Genomic DNA, 14717 nt, shown 5'->3' on the forward strand with positions numbered 1-14717 from the left:
TGCTGGAATATTGCTAAAAGCGGCGTAAAACAATACTCACTCACTCAACCAAACACATGATGACACATTTATTATTTATTAACAATCATTTTGTGTATTGATGTAAAGTGAATAACTGGAATGTTTTCTTTTACCATGTTTACGTGGTTGAAAATGTGTGACTATTCTGCATACCAGGTGCTTTGCTGGTGGAGCATGCTGCAGCTGATGGTGCCACCGATATGGATGTATATGCTGCACAGAGGTAACAACATCCAGATTGATACCTGCAACTGAGACTTTATAAATTTAACAAATCTAATAGTGAAAAACAATTCCTGTGAATACAAAACCTCTATTACATCACAGCCATTATCCTGTATTTTGATTTTTATCAAACTATAAAAAGATTCAGGTTTTCAACAGAATTCCGCTTCACTGTCAACTATGCATAGTCAGTGGTGAGGAAGTAGTATCTTGCTGCCTAAGGTTCTTGTGAGGCACAAGGCAGGAAACCTCACTTCTTTCCTTTGTGTCCAGGATAAGTTGAACCAACTCACAAAATGCGTGAGACAAGTAGGCAGTGCACAGAATTTGGGCCAACATATTTGGTTTGTGACAGGTAGAGAGTGTACACTCGTTTCCACATGCAGGTCATGAGGATGACAATGACTGCGCTCCCATGAACACATGTGTTGCTCATAAGACTATTAAAGGTCGACGTGACAAGCCGACACTAGAATTCTCTAAAAGACGATTGATAGAAGTTAATTACAAACAAATAAACATGTCAAAGCTACATAAGCATGGCCCAATCATACATTCTCAGGATCGAGAATTGGCCCTAGAATGTCATGGAGAAAGATTGTACAAACAAATCTCAAGCATTGTCAAAAGCTGGCATTGCCGGGGCTATGGTTATCCAGGTACCTCACATCAGCACATACAAGAATGTGCTATTGAACTTGCCATTAGAACATGCTGTAAGCTGATACAGGAAACACACATATCAATGCACTACTTGTCGTGGACCACCCCTTTCTGCACAATGGTATGCATCTGTGGGATGACCTCATACATAGTCATACAGAGATACTGGTCAGGTCACAACTCAACTTATCCTGGTTTACCAGTAGTGTCAACAAGTTGACATAACACATTACTTTGTTAGTTGTCACGCTGTAATAAGATCTTCAGTAATAGGAAGATTAGGGTTGTTCTTAATCTTGAGATTCAGCTGAAGACATGGTTACATAGAAGCTAAGAAAAACGTGATTGGAATCGATATGGCGCCTCCGACGCCATCTACATCATCTTCTAGAAACTTTGGTCACTTCATGATCATGGATCCATACAACCCTTGCCGCAAGTTCAAGGGTTACCAGATGTCAGAACCCACCAGTCCCTCTGGTATATTGGTGTAATAGATGTAGAATGTTGTCAGGAATGATCAAACAATACTAGTCAACGTTCAAAATTCTTAGAATACAACCTCTATTACATCAGTATTCCCACATAGCTCTCCAGACACAAGGAGGTCCGGGCTAGAATTGGTCTTCAGCAACCCATGCTTGCTGTAAAGGCGACTATGCTAGTTGTGAGAAGTGACTAGAGGGATCAGGTGGTCAGGCTCACTGACTTGGTTGATGCATGTCAAGGTATCCCAATTGTGTGGATTAATGCTCATGATATCAGTCACTGGATTGTCTGGTCCAGACGTGATTATTTACAGACCACTGTCATGAATTATTGCTGAGTGTGGCGTTAAACAACATACATACCTCTCCAACATCCTGCATAGTCAGAGCTGATTTTGGAATGAAGTGAGGTGTCCTGCCTTGCTCATGCACTAAAGGCTTGGACAGCAGGATACTGTTAATTGCATAACTGATTATGTATAGTGGCAGTGATGATTTATATTGTGTGATGATGGCCAAAATACAGGATTTATGGCAATGAAGTAATAGAGGTAGTATTCTTAGGATTACTTACAATGATATCTATTGATTGATTTTTGGTCTTGTGCAGCCATTTTTACAGATATTGTTGTTATTTGAGGATTTTAGAAAATCCCTACGTTTTTGAAAGTGTGATAGTTTTGAGGTGTGAAGGTTTTTTATCACTGTTCGATTGTTGTGAATAGATGTGACTGTGTTTGCATCAAAAGGTGTCAGTAGCCACCATTTAACGGATCTAATTCTACACTGAGGAAACATGAACTTTCGCCCCAGAACTTCCGATGTCTTGAGACTATATTACTGGGATCTTGAAATATCGAGAAATTGGCACCCCTTCTCTGGGTCCAAATGTTATGCTGGGACAAGAGAAGCCACATCCCAAGAAAAGAGATGACCTCTGAATCACAAATCTACTATATTTCCTGGTGGAATGGTGAATGGGTTTATGGAGGTAGGGTCTTTGAGGTCCAAACTGTGGATCTGGTCAGAGGGGCAGAAGAAATGAGTGGTGTGATACTGGAAGACAGCTACACATTGTTTCTGAAAATTCTATAAAAGAATTTTTGTTTGACCAAGAAATAACCTATATTCATTTCCCCTGATCCATTGTTTTGGATATTAGTCCGACATCATAATACAATAATTAAATGTTCATTGTATTCATTGTAACTCCTGAATTCTGATTAGCTGAATTGGTTGTTGTTGCATTTATTTCCCAGTGAATGTAAAAAAAATTAAGCCACACCCACCAAAGCGGACTACTCTTATTTCTATGGAATGTCGGGGAATCCCAATATTACAGTCCAGGGATTCCCTTTCTGCTCAGTATCCTAATGCACTGGGCATTTAAGGAAATTCATGCATATTCATTGTCCAAACCAGTCTTTCAGACCGAAGGCAGAGAAGGAATGAAACCACTCACATGGGTTCACAAATTTCGTGTCTTCAGGATTCATTTCTAACTCTCATTTTTCCAACTGTGTCTTCCCATTTGCAGGGAACTGATGATTGTATCTTGCAGTAACATGTCATTTGAAACAACCGCCTTCTCACAGAATATATATTTTGTTCCAGTTTGTTACAGTCTGACTGTTGCAGTTCTCGCCTCTTGCCTTGATTGACAAGTCTTATAAACTTTGTTTTGATCCTACTCTCCGTTGATTGGCTACTAACTTTGTGGCTTCATACAGTTTGCTTATTGTTTTTTTATTCCTACCTCAATGAACTGAAAAAAATCCACAGTTAATCCTTAAATATTTGTGAAGATAAATTATGTATGATGACCGCTGACCTGTTCCTGCAGGTGGTGTGAAGCCAACTTGTGCCCAGTGACCACTGCCCTGAAGGCAGGAGCCTACACTGGCAGGGCTGTGGATGCCAACTTCCGCATGGTGTTTGACGGCTACCCGCATCCCAGTCGCTTGTGAAGACAGCCTCCATCTTCCCCAGGCTTGCATACTGTGATAACATGGACGTGCTGGGCACATCACAGTACAGTGGACCAGATGTCAGGAACACACATACATCACACCTGATTTGCTGTCTGTAGTATATGAACATTGGACAGCCCTTGATTACTGGCATTGAAGTGACACACCGGTACACCGAACAGTCTCACTTGAAATGCCACTTTGTTTTCTACAATACATTATGTACGTACTTCAGTGTATGCCCTATGTTGTGTGTATTGAATTCTACATTAGTTGTGTGAAACAGAACAGACTGAGGGTGTGATGGTGAAGCAAGTTTACTGACATTGTGAGTGATGGCCAGCGTCATGTCTGACAGCACCACAATACAGCAGCACAACACTACAGCTACCAGCTTCACTGTACCACACATGGGTACACTGACAACACTTTATTACATCAGGATATACAAATACAAAAATAAGAAAAATATTTGTCTGCATATTGTTTCTTCAGTGGGACCTTCTAATGTGCATTAAACATGGTAGACATGGGACAAGCAGCTGTCTGCAGCCACACTGAAATGCATTACCCAGGGGTACATGACTGGGCTAGATATTGTAATATACATAGTAAGTTGATTGAAGGCTGCTTCTCAAAGATGGGAATGTTTTGATTCCAGGATGGGTGGACAGTTTTGTGATTGATACTAGTAGCCAGTGGTCAGTGGTGGGTGGTGAGATACCAGGTCAATGCACATTAGTGGCATACACCAACAGGTCACCTGTCATGCACATCATGTAAAAAATGTCAAATATAGGAGAATATTCATAAAAATAGTCTTTGTGCAGGAAGTATAAACTGTACAAAAAATATTGCAATGTTAGTTTGTACATAGTAAGTTGCGTGAGGTACAGGCAGTGATGTGGTGGGAAGGATGGACAGACACATACACCATACCACCTGCTGCAGGCAGGCAGACACGCCGGGGAGGACTCACGCTTCATGGTAAGGGAATGTTACACATGCAGGACCTGTAGTCTGCTATCATGGAAATATAGAAGCAGCATAGACAAAAATGAAACCAATTCCTTCATCTTCCATTTCAGCCTTATGGTTGAGATGATGGTGTAGATGATACATACTACACGGGCACCCGGCACCCGACACCCTATCACCTGACCCTACCTGGGTACCTGACACCCTATCACCTGACCCTACCTGGGTACCCGACACCCTATCACCTGACCCTACCTGGGTACCCGACACCCTATCACCTGGGTACCCGACACCCTATCACCTGGGTACCCGACACCCTATCACCTGACCCTACCTGGGTACCCGACACCCTATCACCTGACCCTACCTGAGTACCCGACACCCTATCACCTGACCCTACCTGGGTACCCGACATCCTATCACCTGACCCTACCTGAGTACCCGACATCCTATCACCTGACCCTACCTGGGTACCCAACACCCTATCACCTGACCCTACCTGGGTACCCGACACCCTATCACCTGACCCTACCTGGGTACCCGACACCCTATCACCTGACCCTACCTGGGTACCCACTATAAGTCCCATGAGTTGGGTACAAAATATCTGAATGGAAAGTGTTTTACTTCAGTCCTTGCAAAAACTATTTAGATACACATACAACACGTTCTGCTCATGCAAACTTATATGATTGAGTAAACTAAAGGTAAAAAGTCAGAAGCAATGTGTGCATAATCAGAAATAAACAATTAACCACGGGACCAGGTAGTCCTGCGTACATCCCTTGCCCTAGTACATAGCTGTGTAGTGAAGCTAAGAGCCGTGAGAAATGGTAACAAATGTCAGAAGGTATCATATTTACATTGCAATAAACTGCCATTCAAAACAACTGTCTGACTGCCAAATGAGAAACTGTTCCTAACAGAAGCTCTCCTATTTTTTGTTGGGTGGCATTACATTGATAGCGGTTACATTGCCTACATCGTCAAAGTTCAGAAATGTCAACTCTTGAGAACAACTGTGCAAGGCAATTTACCAACACTTCCAATAAGTATACAAGGAGACAAGTGTATAGGCTAGTGTAAAAATTTACAAGTTTAAGAACATTTTTGGTAGAATCTTGGTAAACCATGAAAATACTTCATTGCAGTACCACTAGGTCTGATAATCTAGAGCCATACACCCGCCGGTATTGAAGCAGTGTCAGGGCATACTGGAATGTGGGAGAAATGTACCTTGCAACATTAAATTCTGTCACACACAAGGAACTAGATAACAAACTTTACTTTGATTAAAAATGTTTCATTAGTTAAGATAAACATATACATAAAAACATGACTACTGTAATCAACATCAAGTCAATGCCATTAAACCAGCCCCACCCCCCAGGTGTTCTTCTTTGTTATACCCAGGATTCTCAACATACATTTACCTGATCACATGAGCTGTTCTCATGGATAATTATATCCATTACAAAAACAAAAGCAGACCCTTTCCCCCAAAACCTTTCCCATCAGACACATGTATCATAAACTATTTTGAGTTTACTACACCAGGTGACAGTCATCCTCACATGCCAAATGCAGTACAACTTTGAAACAAAAACCTTCGTCTTTAGCTACCATGATAATGTCATGAGCAATTCCAGTTTGGGAAAACTCATAGACAATGCAGTACAGCTTTGAAACAAAGTCATGCCTCCAGCTACTTTAAGAACAAGTTAAAAGCACTTCCAGTTTAATGACATGCCTCCAGCTACTTTAAGAACAAGTTAAAAGCACTTCCAGTTTAATGACCTTGACCTTCAATCTCGGCTGTGAACTGCCTAAAGATCATGTAAAAAGGTTTTGTCAAAATCCAATCACAAGCTATTACAAGTCATTTTATGAGTGACCTTGAAACTGACCTTGACATCTGACACTAGAATGACATATGCCAGGTATTGACTGTCAATTATTAGTGATTGGAAACTGCTCAGATTTTTCAGGAATTAACCTGAAATTTCGAACGATGTCTGACTTCTATTCACCTTGACCTTGCATGGAGGTAACTCAAAACTTGACACAATCGAGACAACTGCCTTAGAGATGTATACTAAGTTTCATCAAGATCCATTTGTCATGTCCACAATGTTTTTAGCGCCTAGTTAATCAAGGTCATCCAAAAAAATGTCAGCACAATTCCTCAGGGGTATATAGGAGGTATATGAAGGTATGAAGCCTCTCACACCTGTCATTATTGGGTGGTTGAACAACCAATGGTGTGGGAAATATATTTACATGTAACTAAAGCTACCTCTGCCCAAGAATGAAACCAGCAATCCTGGGAGACTAGCTAGCTCACTAGTCTGCTAGTATTGCAGAAAGTTCATTGACTTCTTCCTCATGGACCCTGTTTCATACAGAAGGCATTAAGTATTAGGTCACTGTTAGTAAGGATCAGAGTGAGGCACTGTAAAGAATCGTTGTAGGGGAATATACAAAACTTTGTGCAACAAGATCAGAGATAGGCCTTCAAGAATGTCATACACTACACACTAGCATACTCTGCCTCCATAGACTCTTTCGGTGATTAGCTTGTGAGGTCACACTTATTTGTACATGTATAGCCAAGGACATCAACAGGTAAACAAATATCATGTATCTTTCACAGTGATTAAAGGACTCTCAAAATGCAGCTCTGTCTAACAATGAGGTGGAGACAGTGTCTTGAAAGGACACTGGTATATGGTTGTGCATAGCTTCAAGTCTGGACTCTCACTGCTGTAGTCCAGGCCTCGTCCAGACTTTTCACCTTCCCTAAAAGTTGAGAGTTTTTACACATGAGAAGGAGTCACATGGCATGTTGATGAATAATGAACACAACCTCAGCTTGTCAACCGATCCTGCTTGATATTGACCATATTCTGCTGTCTTGAATCAAACAAGTGATCAGTGCAGTGACTTTCATGTGAGGACATACGTAGATGAAGTATGAAGTAGGAATGAAACAAGGTAACATAACAAATGTTTGATCTTGGCTTTTGATGGTAGTCCATCAAAGGGAGCTCCAGATCCTGAACATCAAGAAAACATCTTGTGCGAAACAACCATTGCAGTATTTGATGGCTCTTATATACATATTTCATGACCAATGTCATAAGTCATCACAGCCCAAAGCCATGACACTTTTGTCTTGTTTGTTGTTTAATGACAGCTCTCGGCAACATTTCAGCTATATGACAGACTGCAAATAATCAAGTCAAGTCATTGATAATTGCGCACCAATCCATGGAGTCACGGTACAATGATATGCAATTAACCAAATCACCAAGCCTGACCATCAGATCTATGCAGTTTCCTCTCAAGACAAGCACAGTCTGCTGGGGACCAATTGTAACCTGGAATCCTCCCTGGGCCAAGTTGTGAAGTACACAGGGGTGTAGGAGTTCCTTGATCAGGCAGCTGCATTATGATTATATATATATATACCTCCTTCCTTTGTTGAAGTAATGCCCTCACAACTTCACAAAAGTGCTTGTAAAAACATTTCAAACTATACAGAAAGATGAACAAATGGGGCAAATTCCAAATACAGCAAAAGTAAGTACTATTGTATCTTGTTGCCATGGACTACAAAGCAAGATAAACATTTGGATTTGCAAATATCCTACAACAACGTTTTACTGATAGATGAGTGATATTATGGGAACACTTCTAGTGATGATGCAAACCTGCTCAGATAGATATATTTCACCTTGATTCTTCTGAAAATACTTACGGATGGTAGAAAATGGTAACTGCCAAAAGGCACCACTTGGCAAACATGTTTCATGGAATCATATTGAACAGTATGCAATTCAGCTATTGAAACCAAACATGACCGACAGACTGACCAATGAAGGAAGCTTGTACATACAAATATTTTGTTGTGCCAGGTAAAGATCACCTTGTAATGCAGTTGTGGGAACCACAGTCCTGTCTGCATCACAGGGTCTTTGGTAGGATAATCAGAAAATAAACTCAAAACAAACACATACACAAGGAATGGAGATAATACAATTGAAGGAACAAATTGCTATATGTGGGCTCAGCAACAGTGTCTGTCAAAGAATGCAAACATTTTGTTTGATTTATTACTTGTGTTTGTCATGAGTAGGAGAGAAGCACCACACTGATTCCTGGAGCATGTAGTTTTGCTGAAGCAGTTGTCTTGTGTCAGTAGGATATCGATACTTGCTTCACATTCTCCAATCAACACATCCTCCGGCAGATACCTATATTCAGCGAGTGTAAGCCAGAGTAGTCATGTAGTCATGGCACTGGAAGCACACTGGGATCTTGTTGAGAGGGTGGAAGATGTCAGGAGGCTTCCGCCAGGGGCACATCCACATTGGCCTCAGTTGACACTTTCCTGCAACAGCAAGAATACTGGAGATCAGGCTCTGCCACCATCACACGATTCTCAATAAACCTGATTTACCTGATCCCATGACCTGTTCTCATAGATAATATCATATCGATAACAAAAACAAGTGACCTTGACCTTCAAGGTCATCCAGTCACATGCAAGATAATTACCTTTAGCAAACTCAGGTGGTGTTACTGGAGCTTGGCCTGCCACCATCATATGCAAGCAACTCTATGGTGTAGCTAGGGAAGTAGGATGCTGTATGGCGTAGCGAGGGCAGTAGGACGCTGTATGGTGTAGCTAGAGCAGTAGGGCGCTGTATGGTGTAGCGGGGACAGTAAGACGCTGTATGGTGTAGCGGGGACAGTAGGAAGCTGTATGGTGTAGCTACAGCAGTAGGGCGCTGTATGGTGTAGCGAGGGCAGTAGGACGCTGTATGGTGTAGCGGGGACAGTAGGACGCTGTATGGTGTAGCGGGGACAGTTGGACGCTGTATGGTGTAGCTAGAGCAGTAGGGCGCTGTATGGTGTAGCAGGGACAGTAGGACGCTGTATGGTGTAGCGAGGGCAGTAGGACGCTGTATGGTGTAGCAGGGAAAGTAGGACGCTGTATGGTGTAGCGAGGGCAGAAGGATGCTGTATGGTGTAGCTGGGACAGTAGGACGCTGTATGGTGTAGCTGGGACAGTAGGACGCTGTATGGTGTAGCAAGGGCAGAAGGATGCTGTATGGTGTAGCTGGGACAGTAGGACGCTGTATGGTGTAGCGGGGACAGTAGGATGCTGTATAGTGTAGATGGGACAGTAGGACGCTGTATGGTGTAGCTGGGACAGTAGGACGCTGTATGGTGTAGCTGGGACAGTAGGACGCTGTATGGTGTAGCGAGGGCAGAAGGACGCTGTATGGCATAGCGAGGGCAGTAGGACGCTGTATGGTGTAGCGGGGACAGTAGGACGCTGTATAGTGTAGATGGGACAGTAGGACGCTGTATGGTGTAGCGGGGACAATAGGACGCTGTATGGCATAGCGAGGGCAGTAGGATGCTGTATGGTGTAGTGGGGACAGTAGGATGCTGTACGGTGTAGCGGGGACAGTAGGATGATGTATGGTGCAGCGAGGGCAGTAGGACGCTGTATGGTGTAGCGGGGACAATAGGACGCTGTATGGTGTAGCGGGGACAGTAGGACCCTGTATGGCGTAGCGAGGGCAGTAGGATGCTGTATGGTGTAGCAGGGACAGTAGGATGCTGTATGGCGTAGCGAGGGAAGTAGGACGCGGTATGGTGTAGCTGGAACAGTAGGACGCTGTATGGCATAGCGAGGGCAGTAGGACGCTGTATGGTGTAGCGCGGACAGTAGGATGCTGTATGGCATAGCGGGGACAGTAGGACGCTGTATGGTGTAGTGGGGACAGTAGGATGCTGTACGGTGTAGCGGGGACAGTAGGATGATGTATGGTGCAGCGAGGGCAGTAGGACGCTGTATGGTGTAGCGGGGACAATAGGACGCTGTATGGTGTAGCGGGGACAGTAGGACCCTGTATGGCGTAGCGAGGGCAGTAGGATGCTGTATGGTGTAGCAGGGACAGTAGGATGCTGTATGGCGTAGCGAGGGAAGTAGGACGCGGTATGGTGTAGCTGGAACAGTAGGACGCTGTATGGCATAGCGAGGGCAGTAGGACGCTGTATGGTGTAGCGCGGACAGTAGGATGCTGTATGGCATAGCGGGGACAGTAGGACGCTGTATGGTGTAGTGGGGACAGTAGGATGCTGTATGGTGTAGCGGGGACAGTAGGATGCTGTATGGCGTAGCGAGGGCAGTAGGATGCAGTATGGCGTAGCGAGGACAGTAGGATGCTGTATGGTGTAGCGGGGACAGTAGGATGCTGTATGGTGTAGTGGGGACAGTAGGATGCTGTATGGTGTAGCGGGGACAGTAGGATGCTGTATGGCGTAGCGAGGACAGTAGGATGCTGTATGGTGTAGTGGGGACAGTAGGACGCTGTATGGCGTAGCAAGGGCAGTAGGATGCTGTATGGTGCAGCTGGGACAGTAGGACACGGTATGGTTTAGCTAGGGCAGTCGGACACTGTATGGTGTAAGTAGGGCAGTAGAACATGGTATGGTGTAAGTAGGGCAGTAGAACATGGTATGGTGTAGCTAGGGCAGTCGGACACTGTATGGTGTAGCTAGGGCAGTAAGACACGGTATGGTGTAGCTAGGACAGTAGAACACGGTATGGTGTAGCTGGGACAGTAGGACACGGTATGGTGTAAGTGGGACAGTAGGACACTGTATGGTGTAGCTGGGACAGTAGGGCACTGTATGGTGTAAGTGGGACAGTAGGGCACGGTATGGTGTAGCTAGGGCAGTAGGACACGGTATGGTGTAGCTGGGACAGTAGGACACGGTATGGTGTAGCTGGGACAGTAGGACACGGTATGGTGTAGCTGGGACAGTAGGACGCTGTATGGTGTAGCTGAGACAGTAGGGCACGGTATGGTGTAGCTGGGACAGTAGGACACGGTATGGTGTAGCTGGGATAGTAGGACGCTGTTTGGTGTAGCTGGGACAGTAGGACACGGTATGGTGTAGCTGGGACAGTAGGACACGGTATGGTGTAGCTGGGACAGTAGGACACTGTATGGTGTAGCTGGGACAGTAGGACACTGTATGGTGTAGCTGGGACAGTAGGACACTGTATGGTGTAGCTGGGACAGTAGGACACTGTATGGTGTAGCTAGGGCAGTAGGACATGGTATGGTGTAGCTGGGACAGTAGGACACGGTATGGTGTAGCTGGGACAGTAGGACGCTGTATGGTGTAGCTGGGACAGTAGGACACTGTATGGTGTAGCGAGGGCAGTTGGACACTGTATGGTGTAGCGAGGGCAGTTGGACACTGTATGGTGTAAGTGGGACAGTAGGGCACTGTATGGTGTAAGTGGGACAGTAGGACAAGGTATGGTGTAAGTGGGACAGTAGGATGCTGTATGGTGTAGCGAGGGCAGTTGGACACTGTATGGTGTAGCGAGGGCAGTTGGACACTGTATGGTGTAAGTGGGACAGTAGGGCACTGTATGGTGTAAGTGGGACAGTAGGACAAGGTATGGTGTAAGTGGGACAGTAGGATGCTGTATGGTGTAGCTGGGACAGTAGGACACTGTATGGTGTAGCTGGGACAGTAGGACACTGTATGGTGTAGCTGGGACAGTAGGACACTGTATGGTGTAGCTGGGACAGTAGGACACTGTATGGTGTAAGTGGGACAGTAGGACACTGTATGGTGTAGCTGGGGCAGGAGGACACTGTATGGTGTAAGTGGGACAGTAGGGCACTGTATGGTGTAAGTGGGACAGTAGGACACTGTATGGTGTAAGTGGGACAGTAGGGCACTGTGTGGTGTAAGTGGGACAGTAGGACACTGTATGGTGTAGCTGGGGCAGGAGGACACTGTATGGTGTAAGTGGGACAGTAGGACACTGTATGGTGTAAGTGGGACAGTAGGACACTGTATGGTGTAAGTGGGACAGTAGGGCACTGTGTGGTGTAGCGAGGGCAGTGGGACACTGGTGGGTGTAAGTGGGACAGTAGGACACTGTATGGTGTAGCTGGGACAGTAGGACACTGTATGGTGTAGCGGGGACAGTAGGACACTGTATGGTGTAGCTGGGACAGTAGGACACTGTATGGTGTAGCTGGGACAGTAGGACACTGTATGGTGTAGCTGGGGCAGGAGGACATTGTATGGTGTAGCTGGGGCAGTAGGACACTGTATGGTGTAGCTAGGACAGGAGGACACGGTATGGTGTAGCTAGGACAGAAGGACACTGTATGGTGTAGCTGGGACAGTAGGACACTGTATGGTGTAAGTGGGACAGTAGGAAACTGTATGGTGTAGCTAGGACAGGAGGACACGGTATGGTGTAGCTGGGACAGTAGGACACTGTATGGTGTAGCTGGGACAGTAGGACACTGTATGGTGTAAGTGGGACAGTAGGACACTGTATGGTGTAGCTGGGGCAGGAGGACATTGTATGGTGTAGCTGGGGCAGTAGGACACTGTATGGTGTAGCTAGGACAGGAAGACACGGTATGGTGTAGCTAGGACAGAAGGACACTGTATGGTGTAGCTGGGACAGTAGGACACGGTATGGTGTAAGTGGGACAGTAGGAAACTATATGGTGTAGCTGGGGCAGGAGGACATTGTATGGTGTAGCTGGGACAGGAGGACACGGTATGGTGTAGCTAGGACAGAAGGACACTGTATGGTGTAGCTGGGATGGTAGCGCAATATGATATGATAGATAGCCACACACTGGTATCAACAACAAACTACATTGTTGCCTACCTTTTCATGATATGTGCGAAGGTTTCAGGGGCAGAATTGGAGCGTCCTGTTTTGTTGAGATCATTCTTGAGTCTGTTCTCTTTCTCGCGTAAGAAGGGATTTCGGAATGACTTCTGCTTGAGGATGCTCTTGACCATGATCTGAAGACATTCGTTGCAATTAGGATTCACAGTGTTCACATCACATCAAATGGACACCAGTAATATGTCCATAAAAATAAAGCCACAAGGCTCTCCAGCTCATCTGAACTGTTCTGGAATATTATATTATGGCTGATTATGAAGGCTTTACAAGGTTAATAAGAATATGCCAAAAAGTAACAGAAGTTTCCAATAAACAGAAATCGTCACTGCATGTATATCCTCTGACGGCAGAATATGAAGGCCAAATGTGAAGGTAACAAGAGTCATCAGAAAGATGACATATCCCCCAGGCAGCTGTCTGTAAAGTAACCACAAATAAAATGTGCAATTCTGCGTGTAATGAGTCAAGAGTTGAATGTTCTTTAAGAAGCATACATTGTTTACCAACAAAAGATCCACCACCATGGTCGCATCCATAAGAAATGGAAAATAAAACATGTGTGTTTCTGTGGGTTTTTTTTAATGCAAACAAATGACAAATTACAAGAAACAATAACTAAACAAGCATAAATTCAACAAAGTCATCTATATCCCCCACCCATTTTAACACGTTATGGTCCCAAACCAGGTAACTGACCCAACATTTTTCTTAGCCCATGTCAAAATAGCTGCAATGGAAATTCTAAAATAAACATTTATAAAACTCCTTAATATCAAATGGCGCCAGTTCAGTATGTACTTTATATATAGACATGCAATGTTTGGCAAGGAAATATTTAACAGATTATTTGTGTTACTCCATAAGTGAACACACCCTATATGAAAACTTAAATCCAACTTGTTGCCATGGAAACATAAAAAATAAAAATTTATAAAATTCCTAAATAGCAAAAGGCACCAGTTCAGTATGTGCCTGATAGACATGCAATGTTTTGTAAAAAAGTATTTAACAACATATAATGACGGGGGGATATAGCCATCAGTATGTCTGTCTGTCTGTCCTTCCGTCTGTAATCATTGTTTGTCCGGAGCATATTTCCTAAACCGTACAACCTAGCTTCACAAAACTTGGTACACTTAACAATCAGGCTCAGTAGAAGTGCCTTTTGCCATTTAGAGATTTTTAGAATTTTTTATTTTTGTCTTTTCCATGGAAATATGATGAACTTAGGAAATTTGAGGGTAGTGCTCTTGTCCGGACCATATCTCCCAAACCATACAACTTAGCTTCTCAAAAGTTTTTATACCTATCAAGCAGGTTATGTAGTGGTGCCTTTGCTATTAAGATTTTTTCTTTTTTTTTTCTTTTTTCAATTTAACCCCCTGGATGCTACAGAGACATATATGTCCTTCCTATACAACCCTCACTTTGAAGTGGAATAAAATTGAAAGTATATCCTGCACACTAATACACTTCACAGTTTGGAATAAGGTGGGAGATTCCCTGTTCTGTGATATCATCCACTGATATTTTAGGCCATGCAAAAGTACTAAAAATGACCTCTGAAAATTAAGTACTTCGTAAATGTCGCCATTTTGTACACATTACTAA

At 44.1% G+C, this 14717-nt stretch overlaps 2 protein-coding genes across 5 annotated transcripts in view; one reads left to right on the forward strand and one right to left on the reverse strand.

Annotated features, from left to right (window-relative positions):
* LOC139456402 (acyl-CoA dehydrogenase family member 11-like) overlaps window positions 1-3601 on the forward strand; it is a 45528-nt gene extending 41927 nt beyond the window's left edge. The window contains exons 12-13 of the mRNA XM_071238101.1: window positions 178-244; window positions 3241-3601. Of these exons, the coding sequence (XP_071094202.1) occupies window positions 178-244; window positions 3241-3364 (191 nt within the window). The 3' untranslated portion in view covers window positions 3365-3601. The remainder of the gene's footprint in view (window positions 1-177; window positions 245-3240) is intronic.
* Window positions 3602-3668: 67 nt separating this feature from the next.
* Window positions 3669-14717, reverse strand: part of LOC139456398 (calcium/calmodulin-dependent protein kinase kinase 1-like) — a 160170-nt gene continuing 149121 nt past the window's right edge. For all 4 annotated transcript variants that reach the window (XM_071238091.1, XM_071238092.1, XM_071238090.1 and 1 more), the window contains 3 exons: window positions 13083-13222; window positions 6096-8738; window positions 3669-6044 (listed from right to left, as the gene is read on the reverse strand). In XM_071238091.1, the coding sequence (XP_071094192.1) occupies window positions 8687-8738; window positions 13083-13222 (192 nt within the window). In that variant the 3' untranslated portion in view covers window positions 3669-6044; window positions 6096-8686. The remainder of the gene's footprint in view (window positions 6045-6095; window positions 8739-13082; window positions 13223-14717) is intronic.

The sequence above is a fragment of the Haliotis cracherodii genome, unplaced genomic scaffold (genome assembly GCF_022045235.1).
Source record: "Haliotis cracherodii isolate W230 unplaced genomic scaffold, xgHalCrac1.p SCAF_11, whole genome shotgun sequence".
NCBI lineage: Eukaryota > Metazoa > Mollusca > Gastropoda > Lepetellida > Haliotidae > Haliotis > Haliotis cracherodii.